This window comes from Dendrobates tinctorius, unplaced genomic scaffold (genome assembly GCF_039654945.1).
Source record: "Dendrobates tinctorius isolate UK_male_01 unplaced genomic scaffold, ASM3965494v1 ptg000007l, whole genome shotgun sequence".
NCBI lineage: Eukaryota > Metazoa > Chordata > Amphibia > Anura > Dendrobatidae > Dendrobates > Dendrobates tinctorius.
The window spans coordinates 24,620,328-24,639,839 of record NW_027361675.1 but is presented as its reverse complement, the minus strand read 5'-3'; the positions used below and the strand labels follow the sequence as shown (position 1 = coordinate 24,639,839).

Below are 19,512 nucleotides of genomic sequence, written 5' to 3'. Positions count from 1 at the left end.
CACCATGTCGCTGGCGGTCATGGAAGGGGAAGAACTGCTATGTTGACATAAAGTAGCAGAATTGCTGGCAGGAGAGGTCCATGACCATGAAGTGATGTGGACTGTCTTATCCTATTCTTGCCCCTGAAGACAACAAACACGCCTTATTAATACTGTTGTGCGGTTTTATATGTAAAAGTAATGTGTGTCTTATGTAATGTATTATGGTGATGGACAGTACATAAAGTGTTAATGCATAATGTGAGTATAGCATAGGATAAGCTTAGGATAGCATAAGATGTAGAATAGGGAGAATAGGTTTAGCATATAAGATAGGAAATGGTTAGTGATAAAACTAGCCCAGTGGGTATGCACTAGTGAAGGGCACTTCCTGATTAGAGGGAGTTCAGCGTCAGTTAGTGAAGTGCACAGTGAAGGTCAAGTTCAGTTGGGATGGGTTGCTAGTGGCAGCTTGGGCCAACCGCCTAGTGGCGACAGCAGCTGTAAGTACACCTTAACCCCCTACCAAGGTCTCGGTCCAGAAAGCAGCCCCAACTGCCCTGCCATGGATATCCTAGGAGCAAACCCCAGCTCCAGACCTCTTGAAGGCCTGATGGATGTCATGGGTGATCCAAGCGGGGTAGAGGTTTATGGGCTCAATTCCAGCTCCCCAGAGATGGCAAGGTTGGACACCGGTTGACACAAGTGGTCATGCAGCATTACAACTCCATGAAGGGCTACAGATTTATCCAGGAGGATGTCACAGGAAATAAAGTATACGTAAACACCGGGTCCTTGCCGAATGGTCTCTACATGCTGAGGCCAGGAAACCACTTCAGTTATATCAGGGAAGACGGTCCACAAGGGTGGTATACAGTCGCGGTGACCATAATCCCTCCAGAGGAAGGAGATCCCCAGGGAATATGGCAGTAAAATTTGAGCCCCCAGCTGTCCACTCAGCTGCGACCGGTAGAGCCTGCAATCATGGCTCCACAGCCTCTTAGTCCTGCACTTTCCGGCACCACTGAGCAGACCCGAAAGAACAGTGGGGAATTGGGGTCCAGCAGTGTGTCCTTCACCATGTGTACCAGAATTTCGGCCCTGACTGAGAAGGTCAGTGCTGGACAATGGAAGCCCTGGTGTAAGGCAGCCGCAGCATCCTAAATAGTGGCCGTGAAGAAAAGGTGGCCCTGCATGGTTCAATTGTGCTTGTTGCAGTAAAAATGAACCACGAAAGAAACTGTTCCGTGTTCCAGAGGGCAGGTGGCCCAGAACTTACCGGGAACTCCTGGTTGTTGTCCAGGATGGCCAAAAATTTGTGTGTTTTTCCCCCCTCCCAGTTGTTTTTATGCACATTATGTGCACACTCCTACTGGATTAAGGGACTGTGAACCACTAAGGGTCTCAAACCCTTTCTGCCTTATGGACTGTGTAACCTGATAGGACTGTTGTTCACAGAAGGGGGTAGGGAAGGAAACAGATAATGACCCTAAAATTCAAGCTGTGTCAGGACTGCATAGACTGTGCTCCAGAACTGCTGGAGTTGATGATGTGCTGGCCAACAGATTAAAATGAACTTAGACACGCGGTGTCAGGGTCTCCAAGCTGGTGAGACCCATGAAGAAACTGGACTATGCCCATGGACTGTTGGGTAACTGTTAATGTGTGGGCCTAAGGGCCATTGTTTTTTGGAACATGGACTCGGATAGATATTGGTCTGTGGTTCTGACTAAGAGAACCGCCTACTTAACGTTTTGTGCAGGAGAAGGACATGGTATGCATCCAAGGACTGTTGGCCGGTGGTTATGTTGGCCTATGGCCTCAGAAACTTGTGCTCATTAATTTTGGGGTCAATGCACTCACGGTCAATAGACACCCTATGCTCAAGAAGAGAGGGTGACTAATGGTTTTAGATGTTTTATGTCATTGTTATATGCTGTGTTTTGTCTTTGAGGATGACCATATTTAAAGAGTGGAGGAATGTAGGGATGTGAACTGTCTTACCCTATTCCTGCCCCTGAAGACAACAAATGTGCCATGTGAATACTGTCTTGTGTTTTTATATGTAAAGGTAATGTGTGACTTATGTAATATACTTTGGTGGTGTATAGTATGCAAAGTGTTAATGCATAAAGTGAGTATAGCATAGGATGACCTTAGGATGGCATAAGATATAGAATAAGGAAAATAGGTTTAACATGTAAGATAAGAAATAGTTAATGATAGAAGTAGCCCAGTGGGTTGACACTAGTGTTAATAAAAGGTGGGCACTTCCTTGTTAGTGGGAGTTCAATGTCAGTTAATGAAATGCATAGTGAAGTTCAAGTTCAAGTGCGGTGGGTTGCTAGGGGCAGCATGGGTCAACTGTTCGAGCCCCAATAGAGTGGGAGGCCCAAATGAGTTCCCTGATAGACATTTCTGCAGCATCCGGAGCCTAGGGCTAGGGCCAGGCATCAAGGAACAGGCCAGGTCTTCTAACATCACAAGGTCGGTGGATGTGGAATTACATGGGGGGCAAGTGGCAGCTCCCGATTGCCCTGCCAAAGTGGACAATAAATCCCTGAGGCTGATGGAGTCAGTGGGCAAGGGGGTAGTCCAGGATGAACTGGTGGCAGGACTGAGGAGGAGTTGCATTAAGGAGGAAGGACGAGCGAATTGCTGTGCCCTATCCCACCTGTACCCACCTGATGAACTTGGACTTGGTATAGCAAGTGTTTGACTGTTAGAAAAAACTTGGTGTCCCATGCATTGTGTGCAGCGGCTCCTGACGATGGATGCCTGAAGGCAGTGGAGGCCTACGGTCTGTAAATGTGTGTCATGTACCTCAAACTCTACAGCACACTGGAACCGGGACACCCCTTGTCTGTAAAGTGCCAGAACAAAACCAGACACCACTGTCGGCCACTTTACAACCACTCTGAACCCGTGCCGATCAGAAAAGGCAAGTAGTTAGCAGCTACTTGCCTGTTAGTTGTTAAGTCCATAGTAAAAAAATAAAAATATAATACTCCTGAAAATTCTCATTAACTAAATGTCTTTTAAGAGTGTACAGCACACTTGACTTCACTAAATTTTAATCCCGTAATATTCTATTGATCATGTTTACCATGAGAAAATTAAATATATAAATGGTAGCAAACAGTACTTAACCCCTGTAGACTCAAAAAATCCACCCCATTTTGTCTGCTTATATACATTACACTATATCGGTTCAAACAACAGGACGTATGCCACAGAATTCTCTGTGGATTTTTTTTTCTCTTCTATGACTCTGGCCAATCAAAACACAAGTGTCATAGAGGGTAAAAGGCAAAATTCCCATAGAGAATGTCACAACTACAGTCCAGTTCAGCATGTTCTTTTGAAATGAGATTTGCCTCACAGGAACACTCTAAGAACTCTGCCATCCCTTCATCCTTCTTACTATTAAAGAGCCAGAATGGACGAGAGCAGCAGTGCTGGAACCTAGAATCGACTTAGTTGCCGGAAATTATGCTCTTCTGTGCTCTGGCTCTTCAATATCAGGAGATATATAATATGGTAAAGACCATAAAAATTTTCACAAAATAAAAAAGACCCATAACTCTTCAACTATATGGTGGATATACTGTATAAAAACAAAAACCAGAATACTCAAGGGGGTATTGCAAATAAAATAAGAGCAACTTTTGATCTGCTGACAATTCCTCTTTAAAAATGTTTTTACAGTATGTTAATAGCATTTTTTAATACTATAGGGCACAATATTAAGTATTTAACAGGTTCTTTTTGTCACAGGAAAGAAGACACAGATATTGCTAAGCACTTTAATAAAAAAGGGAGCAAATAAAGAGAAAATGTACAATTTTTTTTTTTGTCCCCCCCCCCCCCCCACATTTTCTTTTGAGACGTTACCTTCTGGATTTTTCACAACCTTCTCATTTTTTGAGAAGACACAAGGGTCATGTATGTCAATTTCTAATGTGTCTTCAATGTAAGGTAGAAAATTGATATTACTGATTCATGGTTGTATGAAGCACAACAGGCAGCTATGCAATGATTCATTAAGAATGGTATTGCTTACGTTCTGTAGGTCTTGATGAAGGGGTGTGCTGAATTCAGAGTCACCTGATTCATAAAGAGCTGTACATCTGAAAGCAGGTTGTGTGATGCAGTGACAGACAGAAAGCAGAGCAAGGGTTAACATATTTAACAGTTTTAATTTAACAGGGGGTTAACGCCTCGCAGGGAGATGAAGGGTTAAACGGGGGAATAGCAGTCCAATTGCAAAGGATATGCATCGTTAATAAACAAAGTGACAGCAGTTCTTTTGTGCACTTATCATGTCAGGCGTTCCTCAGACTGCAGGTACTACTTGGGGATTGGTAGCGCCAACAACAGCTGGCGTGGTGTTTGTCCAAGAAGATTCTGCTGGTAACAGCGGTCCATCTTCTAGCGGCAGCGGTCGTCTCCGGCACCTTCCGCTGAGCCCCTAGTCCATGAACATATGCGGCCAGAGCAAACAAGGCCACAGCATGATCTGGGTCCACCGTGGGTGGGCAGTTATCTGCTGGTAAGGTGGGCCGCAAACGTCTGTCCAGTACCCGGTTCTCTCTATGTGAAACGTGCGCTGTACTCACGGTCACGAAGCACACGGCATCTCGCTCTCTGCCAGTTACCAGGCACACTGCATTTCTTTATCTGCAATCCCCGCTGGTGACGGCGGGAGTACACGGATGTGGACTGGCGCAGACCCAGAGCTCAAGGGACGGAGCACTTCTCTGTGCTGCGCGCTGCCTGTTTCCACCAAGACCGGCTACTTCCGCACGTGATGTGACCGCTGCAGCTTAGCCACACTCCCTGTTTCTGAGTGCAAAGGTCTGTCCGGTCTCTTACTCTTTCCCCCGGACAACAGAAGAGACAGCCCCGTCAGTTCTGGACTCGGCATAGGAAAGGTACTCCTAGGCCCGGTATTCCTCCTTTACACATCTCCTAATGAATCAGGTGCATCTGAAAAGTGGTGTGCGCTTTCATGCTCCTCAACACAAATCTTACTCCAGTCGCTTACTGGAATAAGATTGGTGGCATAAGGTACACCACAGGTCTTGATGAATTACATGCGTCTCTACACCCCGTTCCACCCCAGCTCCGTTTTTTGCGGAGCTGGACAAAACTGACTTGAAAGTGCTAAAAGATTTAAAAATTTTGTGCAACCTCATAGTATTTTATGGCAGATTTCTGGTGTAAGCACTTTGATGAATCTATCATCTGGTGCACTTATACCTAATTTTTTTACAGTTTAATATTCTATACCTAGTAGATAATTTAATACAGGATATAGTGCAACATAAATGTAATACAAATATTGGAGAACTTACCTCTAACAAACAAATAAGCGGTTTGTTCCTGATGTCCTGAAGAAGCAGGCAAACAAACTGTGTAGAAACCTTCATCCTCTTTGAAAGCAGGGGACCCCCTTAAAGACACATCTAGGCCTTCACAGCTTATCTTCCTGTCTGCTGTCTCCTTTACTAAAGTTCCTGTTGAATAAAAACCAAAGAGATATATATACTGTATGTGTGTTTTTCCAGAAAGCTATAATTTTTCTAAGCATCCCTTTTATGAGTTTGTATGTACACTTTCTGCGCATGCGAATGTACTTAATCTCCACATATGAACATGTTTGTTTTCACATATGTAATTTTTAATTTTTTTTTGCTGTTTTAACATATACATACCATCTCTAAACCACTGCACATTTGGTTTGTGTCTTTCAAGACTGGAAGATACAGAACAAGACAGGACAAACGATTCCTTCTCTCTTGTAAGCACTGGTCTCAAGTCACTAGTGAATTCTCCTTCATAGGCTGGCAGCAAAGCTACAAGGTACAACCAGACCATAAATAGGTAATAATATAAAGATAATTTAAAGTCACAATATAAAGTTAGAATATTATTTTACTTACAGAACTACAGTATTAGACACACCTGTTCATGTGATGGTTTTCTTTGTTCAAATGTGCACATTGTAGATTCGTACTGAAGGCAACAAGACCATGAAGGAACACAATATTGAAGCAAGGAATAAAGAAACACTTGTGAAACAAGCCAGAATATTTGCTAAACTTGAAGGAGTTCCCAGAGATGTTGACCACTTGTTGGCTGTTTTGACTTAACTATGCAGTCCAACTCATGCCAAACCACCTCAATTGGTTTGAGACTGGGTGATTGTGGAGTCCATGTCATCTGTAATTCTGCGTCTTCCTTACCTGGTGCAGTCCTCACAAAAGCCGTTTTCATCACAGTGATTGATGATGGTTTTCATCATGACGACACTTGAGGTTACCTTCCAGGTTCTAACAAATTTCCACGCTGACAGACCTTCATGTCTTAAAATAATGATGGACTGTCATTTTTACTTTTTTAGTTGAGTAGTTCTTGCCATATTCTGGCTTAGGACAGTTGTGGAATAGTGCTCTGCACTGTATGTAACTGAATATCAACACTGTTCTACAAAACTTTCTTTTACAGGTCATTCCAGGTAGGTAGTTCTAAAAATAAACTACTGACAAAGCATAACTTTTCATTTGAAGCCATTTCAGGTGGCTACTTAATGAAGCTCCTCGAGAGGATGCCAAAGACTGTGTAAAGTTGTCATCAGAGTGAAAGGAGTAAAAGGGGGTTACGTTAAGGAATCTAAGGTTTAACATGAACACATCACGCAAGATATATCACTTGAAGCAAGCTATGACTTGCCTACTTTGGACACATGATCTGCAGAGATGAATCACTGGTGAAGCTCATCATGGTCAGAAGAATAGGAGGAACAAGGCAAAGAAAAAGACCAATAACCTGATGGCTTGATACTATCAAGATAATGGCAGAGAAGACGCTGGTGGACCTATCTAGGCTTGCACAAGATCAATCTTCCTACAGAGCGTTCATCCATCGATTCGCCATGGCTCAAGATTGAGCTGAAGGCTGGTAAATAATCAATAACATTTAACACATATTCTATTTATTTTTGTACTCCTTGTTTCAGTATGTGATTCATCGTGTTTCACTGCCTTCAGTCTAAATCTATAATGTGCGCATTCCAATAACAAGCGTGTTCAATCATTTAACGGTATGTATAGTATAATATTACAATATTAAAGTGTTTTTCATCTAAGAAACTAATGATATACAACTGGGGTATCTCAACATTCTAACTCTTATTGTGTAGTTCCCCAGTTATTCAACTTAGAAATTTATTAATTATTTAAAAACTGGGTGTTACTATTCCTCATGTCAAATGGGTGTGTCCCAACACGGTCAGCACTGGTTGACTGTGTGAGGTGAGACTAAGTATGGTAACACCATCAATCATTTCTTGGAGGAGTAATAGAGGAATGGCATAATAGAGATTTACAAGTTTTGATATTTTAATGGTGAACACAATTATGCCCTAAGGCTATGTGCACTCGTTGCGGATTTTGATGTGGATCTGCAGCATTTCTGGTTCTGGACTCGCGGATTTGCATCAAATCCGCATTGTAGTGCACAATCAATGTAAGTCAATGGGAAATTCAGAATTGGTATGCACATACTGCATAAAAATACGTGCGGATTTCCAGCATTTTATTTTCCGCAGAGCGTCAATTCTTTTTGCGGATCTGCAGCGTTTCTGCACCCATTGACTTCCATTGAGTCAGTAAAAAAAATTTGCAATTTTTCTGCGGAGTTGCGAGCGAAAAACGCTGCAGATCGGGAGGAGGAAGAGCCCCTGATGTACCTAAACAGTGGAAACCCCCCACAAATGACACCATTTTGGAAACTAGACCCCCCAAGGAACTTATCTAGATGTGTGGTGAGAACTTTGAACCCCCAAGGGCTTCATAGAAGTTTATAACATACAGCCGTACAATTAAAAAATCATATTTTTTCCAAAAAAATGATCTTTTCACCCTCAATTCTTATTTTTCCACATGTGGGGGTAAACCACTATTTGGGCGCATGGCAGAGCTCGGAAGGGAAGCAGCGCCATTTGACGTTTTTGGCTGGAATTGAGATCTGACACCATGTCGCGTTTGGAAAGCCCCTGATGTACCAAAACAGTAGAAAAGTAGAAACCCCCCACAAATGACACCATTTTGAAAACTAGACCCCCCAAGGAACTTATCTAGATGTGTGGTGAGCAATTTGAACCCCCAAGGGCTTCACAGAAGTTTATAATGCCCGGGCATGAAAATAAAAAAATCGTATTTTTTCCACAAACATGATCAATTAGTCCCCAATTTTTTTTATTTTCCCGAGGGTAACAGGAGAAATTGAATCCCAAAAGTTGTTGTCCAATTTGTTCTGAGTACGCTGACACCCCATATGTGGGAGAAAACGATTGTATGTGCACACGTCGGTGCTTGGAATGGAAGTAGTGACGTTTTGGAATGCAGACTTTGATGGAATAGTCTGCGGGTATCATGTTGCCTTTGGAGAGCCCCTAATGTACCTAAACAGTGGAAACCCCCAACAAACGACCCCATTTTGGAAACTAGACCCCCTAAGGAACTTATCTAGATGTGTGGTGAGCACTTTGAAACCCCAAGGGCTTCACAGAAGTTTATAATGCCCGGGCATGAAAATAAAAAAATCGTATTTTTTCCACAAACATGATCAATTAGTCCCCAATTTTTTTTATTTTCCCAAGGGTAACAGGAGAAATTGAACCCCAAAAGTTGTTGTCCAATTTGTTCTGAGTACGCTGACACCCCATATGTGGGAGAAAACTATTGTATGTGCACACGTCGGGGCTCGGAAGGGAAGTAGTGACGTTTTGGAATGCAGACTTTGATGGAATGGTCTGCGGGTGTCATGTGCGTGTGGAGAGCCCCTGATGTACCTAAACTATTGAAAATCCCCACAAGTGACCCCATTTTGGACACTAGACCCCCCACAGAACTTATCTAGATGTGTGGTGAGCACTTTGAACCCCCAAGTGCTTCACAGAAGTTTTTAATGCCTGGGGGTGAAAATAAAAAAATCATTTTTTCCACAAAAATGATGTTTTTGCCCCCAATTTTTTATTTTCCTAACGGTAACAGGAGAAATTGGACCCCAAAAGTTGTTTTGCAATTTGTCCTGAGTAGGCTGATACCTCATATGTGGGGGTAAAACACTGTGTGGGCGCATGGCAGAGCTTGGAAGGGAAGGAGCACCATTTGACTTTTTCAAATCAGAATTGGCTGGAATTGAGATCAGAAGCCATGTTGCATTTGGAGAGCCCCTGATGTGCCCAACCAGTGGAAACCCCCAATTCTAACTCCAACCCTAACGCCAACACACCCCTAACCGTAATCTCAGCCCTAACCCTAACCCTAGCCCTGGTCCTAACCCTAGCCCTAGCCCTAACCCTAAAGGGAAAATGGAAATAAATACATTTTCTTTTAATTTTATTATTTTTCCCTTACTAAGGGGGTGATAACGTGGGGGTTTGATTTACTATTTATGGCGGGTTTTATATTTGGCAGCTGTCATATGCTAAAAGACGCTTTTTATTGTAAAAATAGTTTTTGCATCACCACATATTGAGAGCTATAATTTTTCCGTATTTTTACCAACTGAGTCATATGAGGTCTTATTTTTTGCAGGACGAGTTGATGTTTTTATTGGTACCATTTTTGGGCATGTGACATTTTTGATCGCTTTTTATTCCGATTTTTGGGACGCAGAATGAATTTCTTTTGGGGGGGTGCGTTTACATCGTTCCGCGTGCGGTAAAATTGATAAAGCGGTTTTATTCTTTGGGTCAGTACGGTTACAGCAATACCTCATTTAGGTCATTTTTTTATGTTTTGTCGGTTTTATGCAATGAAAACTATTTTATATAAAAAATAATTATTTTTGCATCGCTTTATTCTGCGAGCTATAACTTTTTTATTTTTTCGCTGATGATGCTGTGTGGTGGCTTGTTTTTTGCGGGACAAGATGACGTTTTCAGCGGTACCATGGATATTTATATGAGTCTTTTTGATCGTGCGTTATTACACTTTTTGTTTGGCGGTATGATAATAAATCATTATTTTTTGCTTCTTATTTTTTAAGGGGTTCTCTAAAGGGGTTAACTAATGGGACAGTTTTATAGGGAAGGTCGTTACGGATGCGGCAATACCTAATATGTGTACTTTTATTGTTTTGTTTGTTTTTTTAATTCCAAAAAATTGATTTATTGGGGGAATTTTTTTTTTTTTCTAATTTATTTGGCGATTTTTTAAAAATTATTTTAACACTTTTTTTTTTACTTTATTACATAGTCCCAGGTGGCACATCACAGATCACTGTGACAGATCAGCGATCAGCGATCTGTCACAGGCACTGCTGCAGACTTCCTCATGCCTGCGCTTTGCAGGCACTGAAGAAGCCGACTCACTGCAGGCCCCCGAAGGCCCCCGTTGCCATCTTGGATTCGGGGGCCTGCAGGGAAGGAGCCCCCCGCAGCAGCGCTGCACATTGCGTTGCCGTGGGGGGCTCAGGGAAGCACGGAGGGAGCGCCCTCCCTGCCGATGCTTCCCTTTAACCCCTGGTACACCGCGATCATGTTTGATTGCGGTGTGCAAGGGGTTAACGTGTCGGGGCGGTCCGTGACCGCCCCTGGCACATTGTGCCGGGTGTCAGCTGTGATAATTAGCTGACACCTGGCCACGATCAGCGGCGCTCACCATGTGGACGCCGCTTATCACTGAGATGTACTATCCCGTCCATGGGCATAGGGGCCCGGGTCCCATGGACGGGATAGTACGTCTGATGTCAGGAAGGGGTTAATGGAGTATGTAAAAGAAGAGGTTGGACAAAGAAATGACATCACAATTCTATTTTATATCTTTATTTAGCTTACAAAAAAGCATACAAATCCGCTTAAAAAAAGCATGAAAATCTGCATCAAAAACGCGCACATTTTTTACTGCATTTTCTGCCAAGAGAGGAAGAATCGGCACAGAAAATTCCACAGGCAAATCCGCAACGTGTGCACATACCCTCAAACAGACATGTAATGAAAGCTGACAGATTTTCTTTGCAAGTTTCCTTACCAGGATAAGAAACAGAATCCCAGCCGGATTTTAATCCTAGGTGTTCTGGAAAAGAAACAAGTATACTTGGCTTAGAGACCAATTTCAATGTAATTTTTTTTACATTTTTTTATTGTTCTTAATAAAAAATATAGTGCACTAGCTACCAGTTGGAAGATATGTAGTATATCAGGTCATAAAGCAAAATACAGAATGTAGTAATAGGGGGGCATTTCTACAGTGGGCACATTAGGTGGCCAGTCTAAGAGGTAAATAAAAAAAAATCAACAGAAAAATATGATAAAAATATATAAGTATACAGTATAAAGGCAATATATAGATATCTAGACACAGGAGTTTCTTTGTATTTTGCTTGATTTTGAGATGAACGCTAATCAATATAAATTTGTATAAATGACATATGCTTTTGCGTTTGGTAAAATATAACTTAAAATATCCTTTCATGCCAAACTGCATTTAAAAGGCCAAAAAAACATAGGATCTGAATGCATCTTAAGCCCAGATATCACTGGAAATGCGCTTGAATAAACACTGCAAAATGGTCACATTTCTGAACTGTGTACTTATGAAGGTTCATCAGTGTTACACTGGGTGTATGCAATATAGATAAGTGTGTTAGAGATCTTTATAGTGAACCCATAGTACAATACCTGCATGCATATATAGAGAAAAGCTGACTGATTTTCATATTTTTGGGGGCATCAGATTTTCATCAGTGTTTTGTCTGTAAACTTTATATGGGAAAAACTTGATGACAACAAGTTTTCTTTAAACTCTGATCAAACTCTGATCAGAGATTGTTCAGAATCTGATTAGCATAATCGGACTGCGTCTGTGTCTTTGTTTTAAAGGAAAAGCATCATAACACCAAATATTGATTCACTCTGCGTTTTGTTCACTAATAAAAATATACTATCAACACTTCTATTTTCTAAAACATTCAAACTGTGCGGCATTTTTTCCCACAACTGCCTTGAACTTTTGAACAGTACTGTGTGTATCTATATATAATTGCCTTAAATTGTCCATCATCCACTTTCGTCTGGATGTCCCACAATACACCACACCACACTGGAAGTATGCCATCCGCCATTTTGGAACACCCAAGTGATGTCGCTCGGATCCAGGATGCAGCTGCAATCGCGAATGCCGCTGCGATCCCGACCACCTCTGGGATCCCAGCTGCCGCTGGGATCCAGACCACCGCTGCGATCCAGAACGCCGCTGCGATCCCGAACGCCGCTGGGATCACAGCTGTCTCTTAGATCCAGGCCACCGCTGCGATCCCGAACGCCGCTGCGATCCCGAACGCCACTGGGATCCCAGCTGCTGCTCGGATCCAGGCCACCGCTGCGATCCTGAACGCCGCTGGGATCCCAGCTGCCTCTTAGATCCAGGCCACCGCTGCCATCTTGAACACCGCTGTGATCCTGACTGCCGCTGGAATCCCGGCCGCTGCTTGGATCCCAGCCGCCACTCGGATCCCAGCTGCCGCTCAGATCCAGGTTGCCGCTGCAATCACGAGGGGGTATAACGAGAGGGGTGTAATGAAGGGGGTGTAATGAGAGGGTATAATGAGGGGGGAGTAATGAGAGAGACTCCGTCGCTGGACCCCCGCCAGGACCCACCGCTGCCTGCCCACCCACCTCCGTGCAGTCACAGCCAGCAGGAAAGACCGCGGCTTGAGGCCTGTGCTGGAGATTGGGTGCGGCCACCCTCTGGTGGCGCCGCACACCATTTCCAGCAGAGGCCACAAAACACCGTCTTTCCTGCTGGTTGTGACTGCACGCCACAAAGCTGCCCCCATCGTGATGTTACTGCCCTCCCGATGCGATAGCATCGGGCACACATCTAGTATATAAATATATATACATATTATGGGTGAGGGACTAAATTCACAGGACCCTAGTTGAAAGGCCAGGTCAGTATTCCGAAGACATTGGGTGGGAGCCCTGCTTTTTCTATGATTGTTTCTGCAACTCGTCTTTTGATTAGCTGGCCTTGTGTAGCATCATTTATGCATCATGATGCAATGATGACATCACACCAGACTGGCTAACCACAAGAGGAGCCACAGATGCCGTCCAATAGGAGGCAGGTCATGTGGCTCCCATTCAGTGGCTACAGAGTACTAACCCGACTGTTGGATCCTGGTCCTGTGAATTGTTTTTTTCATCTCTATTCACAGTAATTCTTGGAAGCAACTTTTACACACCTTAGTTATAATGGTGTGATATTTTTTGTTGGACTCCCATTCAGTGCTTTCTGCATACTTTACTAATTATTTATCAGTATTTTCATCACAATTGTACAGGGTGGGCCATTTATATGGATACAGCGAAATTAAATGGGAATGGCTGGTGATATCAACTTCCTGTTTGTGGCACATTAGTATATGGGAGGGGGAAACTTTTCAAGATGAGTGGGGACCATGGCGGCCATTTTGAAGTTGGCCATTTTGAGCCAACTTTATCTTTTCCAATGGGAGGGGGGTCATGTGACACATCAAACTTATTGAAAATTTCACAAGAAAAACAATGGTGTGCTTGGTTTTAACGTAGCTTTATTCTTTCATGAGTTATTTACAAGTTTATGACCACTTATAAAATGTGTTCAAAGTGCTGCCCATTGTGTTGGATTTTCAATGCAACCCTCTTCTCCATTTCGTGACACACTGATAGCAACACCGCAGAAGAAATGCTAGGGGGGTCAGATTCCTAGTAGGAATGCGCGGACCTGACACCCATAATGTGGTGATGCACCATCTTGCTGAAAAAAATCAGGGAACGTGCCATCTTCAGTGCATAAAGAGGGCAACACATCATCATGTAGCTATTTCAGATATCCAGTGTAATTGGGTTTCCACTATGAAGAATCACCCCACTATCTTTGTACCCCATATACCACACCATACCATCAATTATGGGTGTCAGGTCCGAACATTCCTACATGAACAGTTTCCTGGAAAGTGGATTGGTTTAGAGGGCCAGTTGAATGGTCACCAAGGTCTCCAGATCTGACCCCCTTAGGCTACTTTCACACTTGCGTTTTTTTGCGCTGCGTTTTTTGCGCACACAAACGCATTAAAAAAGCGCATACAAACACTGCGTTTTTTAGCAGCATTTTTGTGCGTATGAAGCAAAAAAAACGTAGCGTTTGTATGCGTTTGCATGCGTTTTCAATGCGTTTGCGTTTTTTTGCACATTGTTTGTCTTCACCAAAAGAAATCAAGATAACAATCTTGCAACACACACCACCAATGGGACATCAGTGGCGGTGTGGAATGGTAATATATAGACCCTGTCTACAGCCGTATTCTTCACATTTGCTTGATTTTTCTCGTGTCAACATGGATCTGCGCTGGAAGAGTTTTCACTTCAACTTGGATTTGGACATCGCGATGGCTAGGGCATATGCAGTTGCTTGCCATGAACAAAGGAAGAGAGAGAGACAGCAAAGACGGCAGCGGTGGCGTTTGTGGATACATCCGATTGTTGAACACCCTCTACAGCGAGCTACAGGCAAACCCGGATAAATTTACAGATTATATCCGGATGTCCCAAGAAAGCTTCAGGGATTTGCTTGCTCGTGTCCAAGAATCCATCCGGAGACAGGACACACAGCTCCGTCGTGCGATTCCTCCTGAGGAACGTCTCCTGGTGACATTACGGTACGTAATATTTAAAAACCAAGGGGGGTGTCTGCTTTTTTTTGTGTGACATGTACTAATCAAAACTTGGCCTAATTATTTTTCTTGAATGTAGTAATTTTTTATTTTATTGTTTTAAAAAACCATATACAGAAATATTAATTTTACTTCTTTCTCTGTTTCGCAGATTCCTGGCGACTGGAGATACCCTATTCTTCACAACACTTCCAGTACCGTATTGGAATCTCCACCTTGTCTGGAATTCTTGCGGACACCTGCCAGGCTCTCTGGAACGTTCTTTGTCCAGAATTTATGCCCCTGCCCACCGCTGAAAAGTGGATGGAAATTGCTGACAAATTCTGGACAGTCTGCAATTTCCCCAACTGTTTGGGAGCTGTTGATGGTAAACACATACGGATCATCAAACCCAAAAGAACTGGATCGGAGTACTATAATTACAAAAAGTACTTTTCAACAGTACTCATGGCCATTGCGGATGCCGGATGTATGTTTGTAGCAGTGGACATTGGAGCATTTGACCGTGGTAATGACTCCCAGGCTTTTAAAAACTCAGACATGGGCCGGAGGTTGTATGGCAACCAATTTAATTTCCCTATACCACGGCCTCTTCCCCACACCGAAGCTCCGCCACTGCCCTTTGTAATGGTTGGGGATGAGGCTTTTCAAATGTGCGCAAACCTACTGAAACCCTACTCCAGCCGTGACTTGGACCACACCAAAAAAATCTTTAATTACAGGCTGACCAGGGCCAGAACTGTAGAGTGTGCTTTTGGGATTCTTGTCTCCAGATGGAGAATTCTCGGCACAGCCATTAATCTTAAACTTGAAACAATGGATGAGGTGGTTAAGGCGTGTGTGGTTCTACATAATTTTGTGATGGCTAAAGAGCACCCGACCTTTGAACTCGATGATGCTGCTCCTAACCCATTGCCTGAATTCACTCAGCACCCTCTCAGGTCATCCGTTGAAGTTGGCCAAATGAGGGACCAATTTGCGGCCTACTTTATCTCTGATGTAGGAAGCGTGCACTGGCAAGATGAAATGGTGTAAAAATGTTTTCGTGTGTGTATGTTAACAAAAAACCTGATTTGATACCTGTACCAAGTGCACTATGTCTTTTTACACTCCAATAAAATAAACAACTTCCCATGTATACCTGTAAATTCATGATGTTCTTACACCTGGGCACGTAAATACACATACGAGTTAAACTGCAGCATCGCTAGTCTGCGTGAAATATATTGGTACGTAAGCGACGCTGCAGGTTAAACATCATATGTGTATTCACCTGCCCATGATTGATAAATAGTTATGATAATAGGCCTGGGTATTGGTCATAGGCCTGGGTATTGGCAATATGACGTGTATTTTACCCATCAGTTGATTCAACACACACTTAGTAAGAGTTTGCTGTTAATTACAAGGTATATCTATAATCCCCCTGGTTTAGTATCACAATAAGTGAAATGAGGATGGTAAAAACAGCCCATCCTCAAAACACTTTTTATGACACCTTGCAAAGTTTAAGGCACATTTTGTGTACGGCGCAGTGTGTGTAGGTGGCGCAAAAAATATTAATCAAACTTTGTTATGGTAAACCAGAAATTTAAATTTCTTTTTAACCAAAAAAATTATAAAATACTTTATTTTTTTCTGCGCTTGGTGGCAGATGGTTGCAAGTTGGGGGTGTGCAGTGAAGATGAACAGCTTATAGTGGATGCAGGTGTTCTAGGGGAAGGGGCAACAAAACTTGAGGGGGAAGGGAGGCCAGTGATGGGAATGGAGCTAGACACACTGGGAGGAGAGGACAGAGGTTCAGCGACAGTGGTCCTGTTTTTTGTCTCCTTAAACTGGCCTGCCTGGACCTCCTTGGGCCCAATGCCCGCCTTGATTGTTGGCCCCACCTGGAACTTGGGGCAAATAAGGAATTTGGATCCCCCGTCTGCTGCTGTGGCTGCTGCTGCTGTGCCTGCTGCTGTTGCTGTGGCTGCTGCTGCTGTGGCTGCTGCTGATGCTCTGTGATGGCGGTGGCAGTGCTCGTACTTGCAGGAGGACTGGTGGCGGCAGTGATGGTCCAGGTTTGCAGAGTGGTGGTAGCAGGGCTAGTACATGTTATAGTGTTGGCGGCAGGCCTGTTCCACGTTTGAGGAGTGGTCATGGTGGCTGTACTCCAAGCATGCATGGGGGTGGCTAAGGTGCTCCAGACAGGAGCAGCGCTTGCCATGGTGGTGTCGGTGAAGTGACTAGCAGCACCCAGACTTGTGGTGGTGTAATGGTGGGTGTCCGGCTTTGAATAGAGGTGTCCATGCAGTGGTATGCAGCACAAGTCGTTAGTGAGGTGAAGCGAGTCAATGGTGGCACAGTTGGAAATGACACCACTGACTGCTGCCCGTAACCTATTGTGCTGCATAGCCTGCAAGAAAGCATTGTTGCAGGCCTGCAGCACACTCAGCTGTTGCTCAGGACTAAGGTGTTCTGCCATGCCCTTTTCAATTTTACTAAAAAAATGGTGCGCTGGTCTGTTGAGGTCGGCCTCCAGACGGTCAAGGCGCTGTTCAACAGAGTGGAAGCGGTGTTCCATGTGGTTAAAACCACGTTCCATGAGTGAAAAACCGCTTTCCACTCTGTCTGACAGCAACTTGAGGCTGGCATTAAAGGCCTCGCTCAAGTGCATAAACTCGGGCAAGACATTCCTGTCCAAGGCCCTCTGCCACTGGTGGGTAGTGCCTGCATAACCAGTGGCAGAGACCTCAGACAGGGAAACACCTGATTGACCAGCTTCCTGGTCAGCAGCTGCAATGTGCTTCCTGACTGTCGAATGGCTGAGACGGGACCGAGGTCGTCCGATGAAGGACCTCTCCAGGGCCAGGTTGCAGGGTGCTGCTCCAGGTGCTGTGGAAGAAAGGAAAAGCATTACTTTCATGTATTTACAAAAAGCATCAGCTGTGGAATAGAAAACCACAGATTAATAAAAATAAAACCCAAAAAATTATAATACTTACGCTCTGGTGGCAAGGACTGGTCTTAGGAACTGCAAAGCTTGATAGTACCGGTATTTTGATCTGGTCCTTGCCGCTGAACCACTGCGAACCTGCCCCTCAGCACGAACATCACTGTTGAAGCGGTCCTTGATCGAGCGCCAACGTGTTCGGACTTTGTTCACTGACAAACAAACAACATTTAACAATTGTGTATGATGCACGATATATGCTATCATTAAACCCAACAGTGCCATCACGAACAAGAGTCAATGCGGCACAATACAGCAATACAATACCCAAAGCAGTCACTGTTGAGCCAGATGACACTGTTGGGTTTCCTGTTAGAATATATCTAGCAGTAAACCCAACATTGCCATCACGAACAAGAGTCAATGCGGCACAATACAGCAATACAATACCCAAAGCAGTCACTGTTGGGTTTCCTACTAGAATATATCTAGCGGGAAACCCAACAGTGCCATCACGAACAAGAGTCAATGTGGCACAATACAGCAATACAATACCCAAAGAGGTCATTGATGAGCCAGATGACACTGTTGGGTTTCCTGCTAGAATATATCTAGCAGGAAACCCAACAGTGCCATCACGAACAAGAGTCAATGCGGCACAATACAGCAATACAATACCCAAAGCAGTCACTGTTGAGCCAGATGACACTGTTTGGTTTCCTGCTAGAATATATCTAGCAGGAAACCGAACAGTGCCATCACAAACAAGAGTCAATGTGGCACAATACAGCAATACAATACCCAAAGCAGTCACTGATGAGCCAGATGACACTGTTGGGTTTCCTGCTAGAATATATCTAGCAGGAAACCCAACAGTGCCATCACGAACAAGAGTCAATGCGGCACAATACAGCAATACAATACCCAAAGCAGTCACTGTTGAGCCAGATGACACTGTTGGGTTTCCTGTTAGAATATATCTAGCAGTAAACCCAACATTGCCATCACGAACAAGAGTCAATGCGGCACAATACAGCAATACAATACCCAAAGCAGTCACTGTTGAGCCTGATGACACTGTTGGGTTTCCTGCTAGAATATATCTAGCGGGAAACCCAACAGTGCCATCACGAACAAGAGTCAATGCGGCACAATACAGCAATACAATACCCAAAGCAGTCACTGTTGAGCCAGATGACACTGTTTGGTTTCCTGCTAGAATATATCTAGCAGGAAACCGAACAGTGCCATCACAAACAACAGTCAATGTGGCACAATACAGCAATACAATACCCAAAGCAGTCACTGATGAGCCAGATGACACTGTTGGGTTTCCTGCTAGAATATATCTAGCAGGAAACCCAACAGTGCCATCACGAACAAGAGTCAATGCGGCACAATACAGCAATACAATACCCAAAGCAGTCACTGTTGAGCCAGATGACACTGTTGGGTTTCCTGTTAGAATATATCTAGCAGTAAACCCAACATTGCCATCACGAACAAGAGTCAATGCGGCACAATACAGCAATACAATACCCAAAGCAGTCACTGTTGAGCCTGATGACACTGTTGGGTTTCCTGCTAGAATATATCTAGCGGGAAACCCAACAGTGCCATCACGAACAAGAGTCAATGCGGCACAATACAGCAATACAATACCCAAAGCAGTCACTGTTGAGCCAGATGACACTGTTTGGTTTCCTGCTAGAATATATCTAGCAGGAAACCGAACAGTGCCATCACAAACAAGAGTCAATGTGGCACAATACAGCAATACAATACCCAAAGCAGTCACTGATGAGCCAGATGACACTGTTGGGTTTCCTGCTAGAATATATCTAGCAGGAAACCCAACAGTGCCATCACGA

General features: G+C 43.8%; 1 protein-coding gene across 1 annotated transcript in view; it reads right to left on the bottom strand.

Annotated features, from left to right (window-relative positions):
* MYOM3 (myomesin 3) overlaps nucleotides 1–19,512 on the bottom strand; it is a 310,945-nt gene that overhangs the window by 183,536 nt on the left and 107,897 nt on the right. Inside the window, exons 7-9 of the mRNA XM_073572698.1 lie at nucleotides 11,022–11,066; nucleotides 5,697–5,837; nucleotides 5,337–5,498 (exon numbers count right to left, since the gene is read on the bottom strand). Coding sequence (XP_073428799.1) covers nucleotides 5,337–5,498; nucleotides 5,697–5,837; nucleotides 11,022–11,066 — 348 coding nt within the window. The remainder of the gene's footprint in view (nucleotides 1–5,336; nucleotides 5,499–5,696; nucleotides 5,838–11,021; nucleotides 11,067–19,512) is intronic.